The sequence below is a fragment of the Archocentrus centrarchus genome (genome assembly GCF_007364275.1).
Source record: "Archocentrus centrarchus isolate MPI-CPG fArcCen1 chromosome 18 unlocalized genomic scaffold, fArcCen1 scaffold_23_ctg1, whole genome shotgun sequence".
NCBI lineage: Eukaryota > Metazoa > Chordata > Actinopteri > Cichliformes > Cichlidae > Archocentrus > Archocentrus centrarchus.
The window spans coordinates 1,215,386-1,232,801 of record NW_022060145.1 but is presented as its reverse complement, the minus strand read 5'-3'; the positions used below and the strand labels follow the sequence as shown (position 1 = coordinate 1,232,801).

Sequence of the window (17,416 nt, the reverse complement as noted above, 5' to 3'; positions counted from 1 at the left end):
CCAGAGTACCCTCTGCCAAACAAACATGTTAACACTCCTAACATGGCTGAAGGGTGTTTCCTCCTGGCTCTTCTTTACCTTTTAAACTTTCATTCATTGGCAGTTATAAATGCGATATCAATAAATAGCTAACATTGGCTGATAAATTGGTCGGGCTCTAATTGCATCTGCTGGGGAAAGGAAAAAAAAAAAAAAAAAAAAAAGCAAAAAAATGCTAAAAGCTGCAGTGACATGGACAACAAAACAAACCCTGAACTAAATCTTTTCCAAACGGATACACTGAGCCTTAAATGGAGCCAGATAGTTTTCTGGACACCAACATGAGAGTGAACGGCGGCCTTAAATTACCAGTATTCTGTGTTCATGTGTGCAGGCTGAACGCTGAGCAGTTGGGGACACAGGGACACGTACATAAACTTGTGCTTCTAACCGGAGTTTATGAGGCAGGATTAGCACGGAACTCGGGAATAAGAACCCCACCGTTTAACAGCTAAAACGACAAATCCTTGCATTAACTAAATCATTAAGCTGCTTAATGCGCAACTAAGTGTCCAATCTGAGCTGCAAACTGTTTCTGGTAGCATATGAAGACAGTCAAGGTGTGAGGCAGGGACATGTGCTTGTTTGTAGATAAGCAGCGTGGATTAGCTGGAAAGCAGTGTCTGAGGCTTTGAACCCCTGCTAAAGGGGTTGGTGTTTTCATATAGAACTGAATATAAAGTTCTAAAACCTAATTTAGATAACCCACAAGATGATAAAACACCAAAGTGCAGAAGGTGTGAAAACTCCTCAGACATGCACCAGACACCAGAGCGAGAGATAGAAGACGCTCCTCCGCTATCTGGTCTCCACTTGCGTTGAGTGGAATTCCAGCTATGGCCTCTGGCTTTGACCCAAGCACCCCACCGTGCACCTTCTCTGATGCTCCTGTTAAATCAGCACCTTCCGCTGGTCATTATCCACAACAGCAGTTCTCGGTTGTTGTTACTGAGTGCTGCAGGGAAAGCGACTATTCACATTAACAATCCATCACTGTAACAAATGGCCCAGATTATCAAAAGTAATCTTACTTTTAATGTAGTTATGCCCTGGTAGCAATTTCCTTTACCATGATATACATGTCTTCATCATATCATCATACAAGGAGTTACCCTTTCCTCAGCCCAGCGCTACTTTACTTCTTTCCTGCTTTTGGTCACTTACAGCAGCATTTTGGAAACGGGCTTCTGTGCCTCCTCTCTGACAGATTCCTCCCTGTTTGACTGCAGAGCTGGCGCAAAATGGCAGCTATAGAAAGAAGAACTTACGCTGCTTTTCTGAGGAACTGACACTGCAATCTGAGGGCTACTTAGGATAGTTTAGTACATGTTGTGCCTTCAAAGTAAATACCCAATTATCATTTGTTTTGTTTTTTTTTAGCAGTGTATTATTTTGCCTTTCAAAGATGCTCTTATGTCGGGATGTATTTGCACCTGTCTGTTAAACCAATCAGTGCTTCGCTTCCAGCCCGGCACATTACTGTCAAACTGAAAGAATGTCTGTTTCAAATGACCCCACCTCCCCCTCTCCCCACAACAGGATATTGCTCAGTGGCACGACAGGGTTATGGTCGTAAGGAGACATGTAGGGGCAGGCCAGGGACAAAGATTCAGTGAAGAATTAAAAAACAAGAGGCAGGAGGAGGCAGGAGAGAGATACGATCTCCCGGCACACAGAGGGCTTGTGTTCGCTTCGGCGTGCCTCATATACAAACACTACACTAACATAACTCCTCTTTCTTTTCTGTGTTACACGAGATGCATTTCCAGCTGGGAAATAACCTGACGGGGCAGATGATAAGCAACGGGTGAGGGTGAGGCCATTCTATGGGGAAGCATTGTCAGCAATCATCAAGTGAGACTGACTGAAACAAAAGACAAGATCGAACTGTTGAGCAAGCTCAGAGAAATACATTCTTAGGATGTGCTGAATCCTCTGCCATCAACAAACCTTGAATCAAGGGAATAGACCTTTGGGTGCTCCCATCTAAGGCTATATTCTCAGGAACAGGCTGGGGTAATGTTTTGAGGAGAGCTTTTTCTTCAGGTGTAGTTTGATGATCGGTATCTCTAGCAACATAAAGGATAAGCATAGGAAGGTTTTTTTTTTTTGGGGGGGGGGGGGGGGGGGGGGGGGGGGGGCAGCAGATAGAGCTGCAGAGTTGATGGGGATTATACGCTGCGTCACAGGAATGATAATAACAGAGCAGGCTGCTGTACAATCCAGCTGGCTCTCTGTTTGGGTTAAAGCTGCCGTTACAGCTGAGAAAGGAGTTTCTTCTTTTACAGAAAAAAGGGGAGACAAAGTTTTATCAGCGATACAGCTCTCTGCATTGTTGCTTTAATGACAAGGTCCAATGCCTACGTGTCTGCCACGAGGCCCCGAAAACACTGACGCAAGACCTTTTTAACGCTGTCCTCACATGGCATCAAAGTCCAAAGTGTGAGCTATAATGGTGCTAAGAAGGAAAACTCCTTCTTCCATTACTTACCTTTACTGGCACAGTTTGGTATTCTTGTCCAATGCCATAAACAGTATACACAGATGCACACATACAAATACATACACACACACACACACACATACACACACACACACACACATACAATTAAGTTGACCCATACAGTGAAGGGATCTGGAGTTATGCCATGTGGGAATTTCACTGGCATGGTTTTGGATGCACATGCCTCCCAAATCAATACAAAGCTGTAATGAGAGCGGCCCACCAAACTAAATATAGGAGTATGTTTTGGAAGAATGATGAGTTCCATCCATTCAGTAGAGCTCCAGACTTGGAAAATCACCCTGAAGTTTGGAACACAGTGTCCCTACACCTTCTTAAGACACATTATGTTAGTTTTTCCTGGTGTGTGTCGCCCATCTGTAGGCCTGGCCTGGGAGTCACACGATGCTCAAGTCTAGATAAATGCAGTCTTTATCAATAATGGCACAGAATCTGAATTGGAGACAGACTAATCTGGCAAACTGAATGATAGCTTAAAAGGCCCTTTTTGTTCTAGATACACCAAGAATCTTTTAGCCCCTTTATATTATGTCCATGTCCACTAGTGCCACGAGGCATTTCAACACTGGGGTTACACTGATCTGCACTGTAGGCTTGAAGGACTTACTGTTGTTGGACTTGAGATCCCGGTGGATGACGGGGACGATGGCTTCACTGTGCAGATACAACATCCCTCTGGCTATCTGCACGGCCCAGTTGACCAGGACGTGTGGTGGGATGCGACGGCCTGCCAGAGCACGGCTCAGTGGCCCACCTGAGGCGTACTCCATGATGAGGCACAGGTTGGGCTCCTGCAGGCAGACACCCGTCAGAGCGATGATGTTGGGGTGGGTGAGCATAGCGAACAGACGGGCCTCTTGCCTCACGTTCTGCGCCGTTACGCTGATGTCTTCGTCCGGGTCTTGGCGAGCGGCCTTCACTGCCACCAGCTCTCCTCTCCATGTACCACGATACACTTTCCCAAAGCCCCCAACCCCGATGACCTCCTCCAGGTTCAACTCCCGGAAATCCACCTCCTCAGGTTCAAACTCGCCCACAACGGCTGGAGCCAATTCCCCCACCACGCCACTGCCCGGAAGTTTTCCATATCCGCTCGGCTTGAAGGAGCCATAGTTGGATGGGAAGATACCCACCTTGTTGTTGACCTTTCCCGCCCACCAGCCCTCATCCCCTGATATCTCTGAGTCCAGAGAGAGGACTTCCACCAGGTCACCTTTACGCAAAGTGAGCTCATCTTTACAGGACGCCTCATAGTCAAATAAGGCTGTCCACACAGGGTTGGTGAAGTTCCCTTTTTGTGATTGTTCCAAATTTTTCCAGTTGGACAACGAGCCACGACTGAATATATTCTTCAGCGGCTCCATGGAGCCTCAAGCAGATGTTTTGTCTGGATATGATTTAGCACCCCAAGGGTTTGAAAATAAAGTACAAAGGAGTACTTTATTGCGCCTCGCTCCCTTTCCTGTCTTTCTTGTTGGCTCATCAGGGACCAATGAAATGTGTTCAAAAGTTGGACCAACAAGTGGGCTATAGGAGAGGAATCAAAGACAACAGAAGTGCAAATGTCTTTCATTCATCATCACATTAAACTGAGCCCTTCATTTGCTGAATCACTAGAGATTGGTTTTGCCTGATTAAGGCTAAGCGTTTCAAAGCTCAGAAAGACAGCACCGTTTCCATTGAATTTCTCTCTGTTCAAGTGATGTGGTGTGTGGTTTCCCAACACATGGTTTGAGCACAATATCATTTCACCGGCCTGTATTTAAGAGCCTCTCGAATCACCTCATTATGGCTAATTTAGCTCTTCTTTTCCCTCATTCAAAACTGCCACCTGTTGACTTCTGACTTCTATTCTTTTAGAGGGAAAAAAGTGTAAGAAGACAAATAAAAACTATCCAAAGCTTACTGTAAAAGGCTCCCAAGTGCTGTTATTGCAACTGGAAATAAAGGTTCCCACCACATTTAACTGTCCATTTTGAGTTTTTATGTATTTTTAGCCATTAAGCGCAGTGGCCACCCCAAGCAGGAAGCGCTGAGCAGCGGAGAAGAATAGCAGGAAAGGAGCATTCAGTCCAGCCAACCAGTGTTTTACGACAAGTTTGAGCGCTGACCAATTCGCATTATTGAGCCCAAAACTCCAATAACGGCGTCTCACCGCAACTTTGCGGCACTTCCGCAGGAAATCCCGCATCCCATTGCGCCACAGTATCCATGCTCACGGTCTTATGAGAAGCACACAACTAGCCAACCTTTATCATAACATTAAAAAAAAAAAGAACTCGGGGACCGCCGACTTTGTAACAGGAAGAGCTCTCCAAACCTGCTCGGCTTTACTTTCCACAGAGAAACACAGTAAAAAAACAAATCCCGTTAGTTCCTGGTGGGAGTTCAGCGTGTGGCCTAGTCCGGCTAGATTCCCCTGTTCTTACAGTCGATATCCAAACAGCGGAGCAACTCCATCATAACTTCATATCTCACTCTTCTTCCCCGCTCAGAGCTCACTCGCCAGGTTCTCGAACCACTTCTACGTCTGTGCTTACGGTCAGTGGAGAGGGTGGGGTTTCAAAACTTTTTAATCTCCCAACAGGAAAAGAGTCAGATGACAGACCATCGTCAAGTTAAGGCACAACGGCTGGTTACGCGTTCGGCTCAAACTTTCAAAATAAAACGTTACAACTGCGTTAAGAGTTGGAAGTGTTTAGCTGCCCAACTCTGCAGCACAACAAAATACAATGTGGTTATGTGTACATTCATTATTATTAGGGCCCGAGCACGAAACGTGCGAAGGCCCTATTGTAATTATTATTATTAGTAGTAATAGTAGTAGTAGTAGTAGTAGTTAATAATAATAATATATTGATCTTGAGTCCCGTTGTAATGCCTGAATGCGCTTCTGTTATGCAGCAGTAAGCTGAGGTAAGCAATACAGTTATTATGACATGCAAGTAAAAGTAAAAGAATAATGTTAAAAGTGGTGTGTGGTCTAATTCTATACCTATGCATAGTTTGCAATTCTGATACTTTTATTTTAAGTGACGTGTTTTCCGGTGTTTCGTGGCTACTTCTTATCTAACTTCACCAAATCTCGCTGCTACCTACAAAACAACAACAAAGAGGAAGTTTTTGCCCTATGCCATATGAAAAAAAAAATGTAACCGCAATATCATACCGATTAACATTAAGTTATGAATGCGATGAATTGGAAATTAGGGTAATTTAATAATGTAATGCTGAGATAATGAGTAGAAGAGCCGCCTCTTTTTTACTGCAGATCTTACAGGATATTTTAATCTAACTTTTATTTTGAAGTTCACATGAAAAGTTCTGTTTTTCCGTCGGGCTCTCCCGATCCTGATGGCAGCAGGCAGTCAAGGAACCTGAGAAAAACTCATTAATGCTGCAGTGTAATTATAACTGTGTGTATTTTAGTATTCCCTGTCATGAGTCAATAACTTATGTTTATTAGAAGATAAAAAATCATGTGTATTATGTCCACTTTCCTTCACTATAGTCTTCCAGAACTGTCGGCGTCATGCCAGCGATGGATATTTGGCTTGTGTTATTTTCTACACTGTTATATATGATATATGTTATACATATTTAATGTGCTCTGAGATTGTTTAAATATATGCCGTGTGCTCCACTGACAACTGTTTGTTTGCTCCAATCTAAATCCACTGAGATTAAGACTCCAGTAACTTTTGGTCCAGATAATTAAGGACAGTAGTTTAATCACGTCAGTGGATGCTGTCAATAAAAATGCACAAACTATTGCTTCGACATTGAGAAGACAGTCTGATGCAATATTTACAGTATGACGGGTCTTTTGTGTTATACATGTTTACTATAGCTGTTTCTATGGAAGACCATTTTGCCAAGATTATAAATATTATATGATAAAATTGAAAATGCATGACGATAAGTTTAAATTGTCAAACTACTCGACTTGCTTGATACAGCAACTCATAATTGGGTTTAAGTACATCAACATTTACTTTTTTCTATTTTAATAATTAAATTTGGTATTATAAGCAATACAATATAATCTAATACTGGACTAAATTTCTATGTAAAAATGGCTGTGATTCCACAGCAGTTAACACAATACTTTTGTTAAACCCCTTTAATTAAAGATGAAAGTCTGCACGTTAGTCACATTGATTGTTTGATTTAAAATCCACTCTTGTGGAGTACAGAGACAAAACTACAAAAATTGCCAAAATACTTGGACCTAACTGTATGTCACCTTGGATTCAGGAGCTGGCCCTGGTCACCCAGCACTGGATCAGCTCCGTATTCAGTGGTGCGTGGGAGTTTGCATAACCAGTCTACATGTGTTTTGTGGATTTAGAAAAGCCATTCGACTACATTCCTCAGAGAGTCCTATTGAGGGGGTAGGGGTTGGGGGGGGTATAAGGTCTGTTGTTGCGGGCTATCCTGTCCCTGTACAACTACAGCAAGGGTTTGGTTTGCATTGCTGGCAATAAGTTGGACCCATTCCTGGTGGGTGTGGGACTCTGCCAGGCTGCCCTTTGTCACTATTCGTCATTCCTATGGATAGAATTCCAAGGATACATAAGAAACTGCAAAAGGAGGGGACGGTGTGAGGTTCAATGTCTCAGTGGTCTCATTTCTGCTTTTAGTAGATCATGTGGCTCTGTTGGCCTCATCCAGCTTGCACTGAGGCAGTTTGCAGCTGAGCGTGAAGCAGCTCCCCCCAAGTCTGAGATCATGGCTATCAGTCAGTAAAGGGTGATCTATGTTCCTACCCTCACCTATGGCCGCAAGCTCTGGGAAGGAACCGCAAGAATCACATCACAGATAAAAGTGGTGGAAATTAGCCTCCTCTGAAGGGTGTTAGAGCTCTTTCTTAGAGATAGGCTGAGCACCTCAGTCATTTGGGAAGGGCTCAGAGTAGAGCTGCAACATTAAAAGAAAAAGGAGCCAATTGAGGTCATTTGGGCATCTGAATAGGATCTTGGGTACCTCCTAGGTTAGGTGTTTTGGGCATGTCCTACCAGGAGGAGACCCTGTGCAAGACACACGAGAGATTACATCTTTTGGCTGGCTTGGGAATGCCTTGGTGCCCCCCTGGATGAGCAGGAGGATGTTGCCACAGAGAGGAAGGTTTTGGAAGGACCTAGACCCAGACCAGCAACAGAAAATGGATGGATGGATGTCAGTGCTATTTAAGAATCTCTAATGGCAATTTTTACAGCATTTCAGTAGTTATGTGCTTTATTCCCATGTTTTCCCCCTTTGTGTGAAATAAAATGTGCATTTTTTTAACACGATAAAATACCCCACAGGCCACCCACCATGGCAGAGCAGCCATACAAGACTCAAAAGGTATTTAAAAATAGCCTAATAAGTAAGGATTTGAATATATATTGAGTGGCTGCCACTGTGCCCTCTGATCAAGGGGCTGCAATACAAGGTGCATTTTAATCATGTGCTTTTCAGCTAACCACACAGTGAAAGGCTTATTCTTGAAAAAGGTCAGGGAATTCCTCTTTGCCATATTTTCCCATGTTTGTAAATCGGAGGCTTCAGAGGAGGCGATAGGAATCAGAGGGCCAGCTTTGGCCCAGCCAGATGCTGTATGGAAACAGTGTGCTTCCTTCTGGTAGCCCTTTGATGGCTCCCCTTCCCCTCCCTCCTTCCTTGCCCCACGGCTGCCGTTTGTTTGAACACCGACCTCCTAAAGTCAACCACCTACACCCCATCCCACCTTCCTCCCTCTTTACCACACATACACACACACACACACACACATACAGCAAAACCCCACCCTCCTCACAGTCCGCTGAGTCAACGCTTGTGCAGGAAGGATGGAGTTGTTTTTGCGGCCCTGGCTCTGCGCTGTTGGTCGGCTGCGTTGAGAGGGGCAGAAGAGGCGGCTGTGTTTACACGGCAAAATGAATTGTTACAAAAACTAAAAGGCAAGAGGAAGAGGAAAGGGACTGGACGCATACTCCGGGGCCAAGTGTGCCGGCTACTCTAAATGCAACGCGAGACCACGATGATAACAATCACCTCTCCGCAAACACTTTTTCCATAAACCTGTACTGTCTTGCACTTTTATCTGATTCAAATACCAGGAGGAGACTGCAAAGCTGCGGATAAATACCAGCCACGTCTTTCAGGCTGCGTGAGTCACTAGCCGGCAGATTTACAGCATCCATGGGAAACTGCAAAATACAGAATGCAAAGGAATCCAAAGTGCAAGGAGTCAGAGCTACAAAGGATATGTTCCACACCCATGAAAGTGAAAAATTACAGAGGAAGCCCTTTGAAATATTAGTAAAAGACACTTGGGTTTTGCCTTCCAGCCGCTACACAAAGAAACCTGTCGAAATGAATGCTGCTGCTTGATGTGGAAGGAATTTCAGCTCCTATACAGAAAACAAACCCATACAAAGACTGCTTTAATAAATTGAAATATGAACTTTATTTTACATACAAAATAAAAAGAATGTTAAAAGTTTACAATACAGTGCCAACTGTCTGTTTGAGGCCATTTCATACTGAGACTGACACATAAATGGGCGCCCCAACGCTGCTTTCAGTCAATACATTTAAAAGAATCTAAAAAGGGGAGGAAAAAGGGCAAGATAAAGGAGCAAGTGACTCAAAATTGGAGGAGAGGCCAGAACAGAAAACAGAGAGGACAACAGAAAGAGAGAGAGGGGGGGGGGGGGACAAAAAAAAAAACAGCTTTTAAAAACAAACATATGGTCCAAGAGTCACAGTATACTTCTGATGGGAAATTTAGGGCTATTTGGCAGTTGGAGCTAATAATAATTAGCTCCAACTGCCAAAGCAACTGACCTCTGGCAGAGCCATAAACAACAAACAATGTAAGCCTGCTGATATGATTGACTTCAGGGCTGTGGAGGTTTACCGTTCTCTTGATAAAAACGTGACTTAAAAATGGAAACTAATTGGAAAAAAAGAAGAAGCTGTAGCTAGCTAACCTATAGTAAAACATACACCTGCTTCCTTGTTTATGTTACATTACAGCTTAACAATTGGGCTGCAAGTTGTGACAAAGCCGGGAAGTAGGGGTTGCAGCTTAACAGCTGTATATCACAACCAATCTATAACATAGTCATAACACTTAAGCAGTGAGACACCAACCTCCCTGATGATCACCTTCCGAATACCCTGCTGTTGCCTTGAATCAAAGGCTTTAATTACTATGTATGGTTTCTTTTAGCCAACCTGAGGGTCTGAGCGACGATGACTGATATGTTCGGGTCTCTAACAGAAAACTGAGGAAAAAAGAAAAGTTTCTAAAAGAGAAAAAAAAAAGAAAAGAAAAAGCTGCGAGGCGACAGCCCAAACCTATTGTGTCTGTAAGGGGCTCGTGGCAAAAAACAGTGACACCTGTCATTTTTCCTAGTCAAAAATCAAGCGGCTGACTTGTTAAAAAACATCCTTGTTGGACTCTCCTCTACAATAAAATAAAAGATCCTCTTAAAAAATGAAAATTAAAACGCATAATATACAGGTATTGTGTCTCGCGCGGTGGTGGCTCTTACAGCTTGCCGTCAAGGGCTTTTTTGGTCAGCAGGCTGCAATGAAGAGTCTCTCGCTCCTATGCTTACAGCAGCCGCTAGAAAATAAACTTAAGAATTCAAAAAAATAACGTCAAAAGACTGTGTGTGTGTGTGTGTTTGTGTAAGAGAGTGAGTGGAGCGGTGAGAACGAGCTAAGAGTCATAGTCTTCGTCGTCGTCATCCCCGTTCTTGTGTGGTGCGGGTGCCGTGGGAGCTGGTCCTAAGCCCATCATGGAGGTGTGTGGGGTAAGCACCATGTCCAGGGGTTGCGTCACAACCAAGTTGCCCATGTGCATGTACTGAGTGGGGGTGTTAACGCTGTAGGGGACAGGAACAGGAGTTAAGCTGAGAGATGTCAAAATAAGTGCATTCTAACAAATATGCTACCTTTTAAATTTGAACATTAATAATAATAATAATAATAATAAACAATACAGTAAAAATAATGGACTATTTTTTTTTTTTTTTGCAGTTAGGTTGCCCAAATTTTTCTTTTCAGGAAATCACACAATACTCTAACTTGAGTTACCACTGTGTCACACCTGCAACGACCCACAGCAAATTTGAGGCCAGCACAGGTTTCGTCATTGATTCTAGCAGAAAAACAGCACCCTCTTCCTGTTTTTGGCATCACACCAGCCACCAGACTTCTCTGAACACGGAGCAGCCTTTCAATCAATAGCCCTGTAATGACTTATCAGTCATGCATGTATGTGCCTTTACATATGCTGTTAATGTAAGATTATATAACCTTTGAAAAAAAAAAAAAAAAGTTTATTCTTTTGGGCACTTCCCTGCAATAGAAAAGTCTAAATGAAACATTCCTCAAATGAGATCATTCAGATTGATTTTAATTATTGGCTCTGTTCAAACATGGTCAGCATGGTCATATATATATAAAAAAAGAGAAAGCGAGAGCAGTAGCGGAAAGATTATGCAAAGTAAACTGAGTGTTTATTTCTCAAGGGCACCAACAGCTTTGAACTCATTTTGCCGCTGATGTAATTACTGACCAATTAGTGCTTCTTCAGACAAGTGTTAAAATGTCATCACATTCAAGGGAAGATCACGGCATGGTTGTTGGTGCCAGACAAGCTGCTCTGAGTAGTTCAGAAAACTGCTGATCTGCTGGGCTTTTCCTCCTCAACTATCTCAAGGGTTTTCAGAGAATGGTCCAGAAAGTGCAGCAGTTACTCTGGACAAAAAAAGCGTTGTTGATGCCAGAGGGCAGGGTTTAGGGTGGCCAGACTGCTTTGAGCTGATAGGACGACTACAGTAGCTCAAATAACCGCTCGTTATAATGCAGAGGAGCATCTCTGACCAACAACACGTTGAACCTTGAAGCAGATGGGCTACCGCAGCAGAAGATCACACCAGGTGCTGTCAACTAGAAAGAGGAAACTGAGGCTACAATTCACACAGGCTCACCAAAATTGGGACCACTGAAAAATGTGGCCTGGTCTGAGGAGACTTGATTTCTGTTGTGACATTCAGATGGTATGGTCAGAATTTAGCATAAACAACATGAAAGCATGGATCCATCCTGCCTTGTATCACGTGGGGATGTTTTCTTGGCACACTTTGTGCTGCTTAGTACCAAAAGGGCATCGTTTAAATAGCACAGCCTACCAGAGTTTTGTTGCTGACCATGTGTCTGCCTTTATGACCACAGTGTACCCATCTTCTGATGGCTGCTTCCAGCAGGACAAAGCAGCATGTCACAAAGCTCCAACCACCTCAAACTGGTTTCTTGAACATGACAATGAGTTCTTCTTTGTTTAGTTTTTATTAGTTTCACTGTTAAGTTTTTTTTGTCTTTTTAATATAATAATATTGCAATACAGGAATACTGTAGACATCCCAATCTCCACCAAAGCCTCATAGTTCTAGTTGTGTTGACAGATTTGACACAATTAAAGATGGGACTGAAACACATTTCCTGGATTTTTATTTTGCTTCTAAATACACAATATTGTTAGTTTTTTTTTTTTTTTTATTTAACTAAAAGGTTTAGTTTAGTTCACAACCCAAGTTAGCACCACAAAGAGTGATTTACTCTCCAAGCTCTGTAATGATCAGCAGACTGCAGAACAGTGAAACCCTAACTGCACTGACTGAATAGTTAAACATTAGCTCTCATGAATTGGCTGCTGGGAAAGACCTCGTACGTTCCAGGTCCCTGATGATTATTTCCCATTTCATGCTGATGGAAAGACAGCCTGAAATGTTCCATGTTTCATTTTAGGTACTTCTGTAATGTTTTTATCAGTTATCAGTTAATAATTTTATTAGTTATTTTAAGCATCAACTTAAAGTGCTAACTGCTCGCTGTGTTGTCTCACAGCAGGAAGGTTGCTGGGTGAAACCTTTCTGTGTGGAGTTTGCATCTTCTCCCTGTGTCTGCATGGGCTTCTTCCATGTAGTCCAGCTTCTTCCCACACTCAAAGAGACATGCATGCATTAAAGTACTAAAAGTGTACTAGTACCAAATAATACATGCGATTGTGGCCTGTAGTCTGAAGAGCTTTGAGTGCTCAGTAAGACGAGACGTGTCCTATTCAGTTCCACGGTGTTCCACAGCAGAGCTCGCTCAGGATACCAAACTTAACGTCTGTTTATTCTGTAATGTGTAGGTATATAGACATGTTGGTACATACATAACTAGTTATACAGTTTGTTGTATTGGTTTGCCCTCTTGTGGACGTTGTGTAATGTTTGAATAGTTCAAATGTGTGTGGGTTGTTTTGAATGAATAATCACATGTGTCTTATTTCAGTAATTTTGACAGCCCTGCACACTACTGATTAATTGTGTGCTATTTTCTGGGCTTCTATGGCCTATGTCATACACTGTAAATAACTTTAAATCCTGGTATCAGGAAGAGCTGTCTATTTTGCAGAGGGAAGAGCAGCATAAGAGCATCAAATGCCAAAAACCCTCCCTCTCTCTGACTCTGCAGCCTGGGAGGATAATTCCAAATACACTGTGCTACCAGCTGTGCAGTGGAATCAACTTCCTGTGGATCTGGACACAAACCTGTGGAACGTGGATGGAGCTTGCAGATTTGTGCTCGACTGAGAGCCGTCCTCCTCGTCCCCGTCTGTGTCGCTGAATTCAGATTCATCCTATTTCCATCACAAAGAAGACAACAGTGAGTCCTCTCCCCTCAAACAGACAGACAAAAAAAATCACACTGCAGATAGCTTCAGGCCTCGACAAGCAAATCATCTCACACCTCTTGTTCTGACTCTGTTCCAGATAACTTCTTGTCCTTGCCTTTGGCGCCAGCACCTCCATTCTTGCGACCGGACCCTGGTTTTCGACCTCTGAGGACAAATAACTGCGTTAGGAAATGTGATAGTAGGTTCTATTTGAAGGTTTTATTTAAGAACGTTTTCGAAACAACACATGAAACAGAACTTATTCTTGGGCTACTTTGGACAAGGGAAACAGCAATCATTTGCTTAGGTTTTTTAAATGGGAAAAAAAAACCAAAAAACAAAAAAACACATAGCTAATGACTTCCAAACAGCTTACAGACAAATGTAACTTTTTCTAAATCAGAAATCTTCCCCTTGCAACTTTAAGATAACTCCAGAGGAGAAAAGTGTGACAGATACTGTTGGTGGAAATGACTCTGAGGCACTTGCTACCATCAAATGTCTAAACATTAGGAGCTTTACAACCACTTTGAATTGAATCTGAATCAAATCAGCGGCACTCTTTAGAGAAAAGAAGCCTTCTCTTACTCATTTATCTGTAATTCCCCACTAAGCTCTCTACTACAAATTAGCTGTGGTGCCAGTGTTTGATCTGACAGTTAATACTCCTTTTTCTTGTCTAGAATTCTTCAATAATTAATTCTCGCTCTGAGGAGCGAATGGGCCTACTTTTTCAATTTCTTCTCTTTTTTTTGGAGATAATCCAGAATCACAAAATTAAATGAACACAGGAATAAGGTTACACTGCAAGGATTACAGACATATTGCCACTGTCAGTTTCAATTTACAGTAGAGCCCAAAACCACCGACGTCATGTCCATGTAAAGAGATTGGTTGTGTTTGTAGAGTGACTCATTTCTAGTTTAAATCAATGTGGCTCTGTGTACTTATCAGAGATGACTGAATTACAAATTGTCTGATGAAGTGACTCAAAATTAGCTGCAGCTGAACGAGCCCACCTCGTATCACCCTGCGGTGTTTTGACTGTGCATGTTAAATACCCCTTTTCCTGCTAAGCTTCCTGAAGTCAACACGTCACGACTCTTTCCCTAAATGTGTTTGTGTGCCTGTGTGAAGGTGTGTTACCTGCGCGAGACTTTCTCTCCTCCCCCCTCGGTGTGGTTCTCTTCTCCCTCACCCTGCATATCTGGCACCGTGGCCACCAGGTCTTTTAAGAAATCAAACTGTTGCTCCAGCTCAATGCACTGCTTTCTGCGAACAAACATGAACAGCTTTCACCTCAGCCTTACTTGTTAAAGTAAAAATGTAACCGCATATCAAATAGACAGCAAGATTATTGGTGGTACATATTCATTTTAGTAACACATACAATCTGACTCACACAGTAAGATTCTTTTGGCGGGATTCGTCTTACTCATGGCCAGAAATACTTTCAGATACAAAGGATTTTTCAATGTGCTACAAATGTGCGCAGCAGCTCTATTAGGCTCCCACCACACAGAATAGGAGGCCATAAAGTCTTTTTTTTTTTTTTTTTAAAGAGGGCTTGTTATGATTTTCCTTGTTTTCTCTCATTTGTAGGGTCAGTCCTTGTCAAATCCTCAAATGCTTCCTACATGACCATGTCAGATTTGCCTGAGAAGAAAAAAAAAAAAAAAAATTCCAGTGGGAAGATACACTTCTTAATAGGAATTATGGAAAAATTTGGGTTCTTGCTGTTAGTAATTTTCTCAAAAATAAAGATAAGGATATTTTTAGACATTTTCCAACATCATTTTTGAGGGGACATTTTAAAACGACATTATCTTGAAAACTAAATGAGCCCAGCACTTCAATTTTTTTTTAAGATAATGAATTTTTGACTATTTGAAAAATTCATATTTGGAAAACGAGAGAGAAAACTATCATCTTTTTTTTTATTAAAAAAAGCAAAACAAACAAAAAAAATTGGATTTGGTACATGGTGTCCTGTCAAAAACTGATGCTAGAAAATTATCTAAAAACACACTTTTATCCCTTTATCAAAGACTTTCTTTGAGAAAACTAATGAGCACAGAGACCTGAAAATTTTGTGAAATTTGATGAATTGAGATGTAATGACCTTGTAGTGTTATAATAGCTAATGCTCACTGTAAATATGGGCAGTTTCAAATAATTGGGTCAGGAGCTTCAGACTACTCTAAATGCTCAGTTTCAGACAGTTTTTTTCTACCCTCTGTCCCACCTAAAGTCAGTGAGAGTGGAAATTCTCAATACAGTCATGTGCAGTTCAAATCTTCTGTTTACAAGGGGCAGCTAATCAGAAAGAAACTGGCTTAAATGGAGGTGAAAGCTAAAAAAAAAAAAAAATGCTTGTTTCAGACAGTGGATAAACTGAGGTTCTGCACCACCACCCAGTATATTATAAATAATCATTATTTTTTTAATCGTGAATCATGCAAAGCTACTCTAGTAGTGTCCAAGAATAAAATTATGGAGTTGGAAATTCACATTATAAGTCAATGTAAAGGAAATAAGTTAACTTTTCAACTGCATTCATCCAAAACAATTAAAAATTTATAGATACAATATGCCGCTTTACTTCAGTTGCCTTTCTTTCTCTGGTACATCAGTCACAGTGACCTGAAGATTGCTTTACCTCCCTAAGAAGGCCAACTCCAACACAGTGCAACACAGACAGGGGTCTCCGTGAAGACACACAGACACTTACAGATGCGACGTTGTCATTGTCTTTGCGTTCCTAGATTGGGTGACTTGACAGGCCTTTGTGAGCAACGATTCCAAAAAAAGCTCCAGGGCTCTTGCTGAAATCTTGGATAAGGGAAACAAAACATAGTGGAGCAGCTGCGTGTCCATGTTTTAAATGAAATACATAGTTTTAAGACATCAAATTACCAAACGGGCAATAATCGACAGCTTGGCTGGGTTCAACGCAACAGGCTGATCGTGACCCAATGATCAAAATGAGTACTAATAAACAAGTTGGGCAAGCATGTTTTCTCATTATTAATCAATCATTTAAGAGTTTATCATTCAAACCAACGTGCACAGTGACGACTGCTGGCAGGAAGGATACAAATAATAACAGGTACTGCTGCAGCCACTTTGCCTATTTCTTCATCTGTCTGCATAATCTTCTTAATCCTTGCCTGAAATGAGAAAAGGTCAACTTTTATGCATGTGTCTACAGTGACGCTTCAAAGTTTTCTCATTTTCACTCAGAGGACACTAAACCAACAACAGTTTACTATTACAGTACAGCGCATCGTTGAATGTTGAGAATCGTCACAAAGTAATTGCAACCATTCCTGTTACACTAATTACGTTATGTAGTGTGAGGACTGTAGATACATTATGCAGCTCCTTATAACAAAGAACAGATTTGTTCACATTTATTTACGTTCAGTTTAGCTTAGCTTGGAATGCTAAAAACAACGACAATTAGTAGACAACTTAAATTCCACGCCTGCTATCTATGCAGTCTAGCAAATAATGGCATATAGGGGGTATTGGCTTGCCAATTTTATGAAACCAACTCCTTTTCACTAAGACACATACACTCTTTAGTAAATGGTTTGCGTGTGTTAGATGGCTTGTCAGCTCTCTAGGCAACAAAAGAGGCCAAATTCACCTTAAGCTAGTTAGAGAAGTTAGCTTCCCATCTTACACTTTGCTAACGTTAGCTAGCTTTGACACCGGCTCAGTGTAAGTTTAAGCTTACCGGAGGGAATCTGGCGTTGTATTTCTTCTTTTTGCTGGGCATAATTAAATTACCCGGGTGGCTAAACTAAACTAAAATGCAATATATGCTGTTTTTGTATCCTATTTTATACAGAAATTCGCCCCCACCGCGAACACACCAGATAGTGGTAGCTACCCGGCTAACTAGTTAGCACGTCGTCGTCACTCGCTCCTCGGTGCGGTCGGTTTGTTTCAACAGGGTCTCTGTGCCGTCGGTTTGGAACGCAGGTCGTTCCGCAAATGCGAAGCAACAAAATACCTTAATTTAAACCCAGTCATGTAACACTACCTCTGTTTTAAAATTACTCAAAATAAAATGCTTAGGAACATAGGAAGTCGAGCTTATATATTTGAATATATTATATATT

At 41.9% G+C, this 17,416-nt stretch overlaps 2 protein-coding genes across 2 annotated transcripts in view; both read right to left on the bottom strand.

Annotated features, from left to right (window-relative positions):
- Positions 1–5,192, bottom strand: part of LOC115775131 (mitogen-activated protein kinase kinase kinase 11) — a 44,607-nt gene extending 39,415 nt beyond the window's left edge. Inside the window, exon 1 of the mRNA XM_030722641.1 lies at positions 3,171–5,192. Within this exon, the coding sequence (XP_030578501.1) occupies positions 3,171–3,927 (757 nt within the window). The 5' untranslated portion in view covers positions 3,928–5,192. The remainder of the gene's footprint in view (positions 1–3,170) is intronic.
- A 3,803-nt stretch (positions 5,193–8,995) lies between these two features.
- Positions 8,996–17,252, bottom strand: drap1 (DR1-associated protein 1 (negative cofactor 2 alpha)). The gene is made up of 7 exons (XM_030722685.1): positions 17,029–17,252; positions 16,384–16,456; positions 16,018–16,111; positions 14,433–14,558; positions 13,361–13,451; positions 13,162–13,250; positions 8,996–10,443 (listed from the first exon to the last, which is right to left on the bottom strand). The coding sequence occupies exons 1-7, from the start codon at positions 17,068–17,070 to the stop codon at positions 10,278–10,280; spliced, it is 681 nt and encodes a 226-aa protein (XP_030578545.1). The 5' UTR covers positions 17,071–17,252; the 3' UTR covers positions 8,996–10,277.
- Positions 17,253–17,416: the final 164 nt, after the last annotated feature.

Excerpts from the sequence above, each read along its gene's own strand:
- drap1 (XM_030722685.1), bottom strand. The coding sequence starts at position 17,070 with ATGCCCAGCAAAAAGAAGAAATACAACGCCAGATTCCCTCCG. Across the intron at positions 16,112-16,383 it reads AGCAGTACCTGTTATTATTT|CAAGAGCCCTGGAGCTTTTT; the intron begins GTATCCTTCCTG and ends CCAAGATTTCAG. Across the intron at positions 10,444-13,161 it reads GCTCCATCCACGTTCCACAG|CGTTAACACCCCCACTCAGT; the intron begins GTTTGTGTCCAG and ends TGTCCCCTACAG.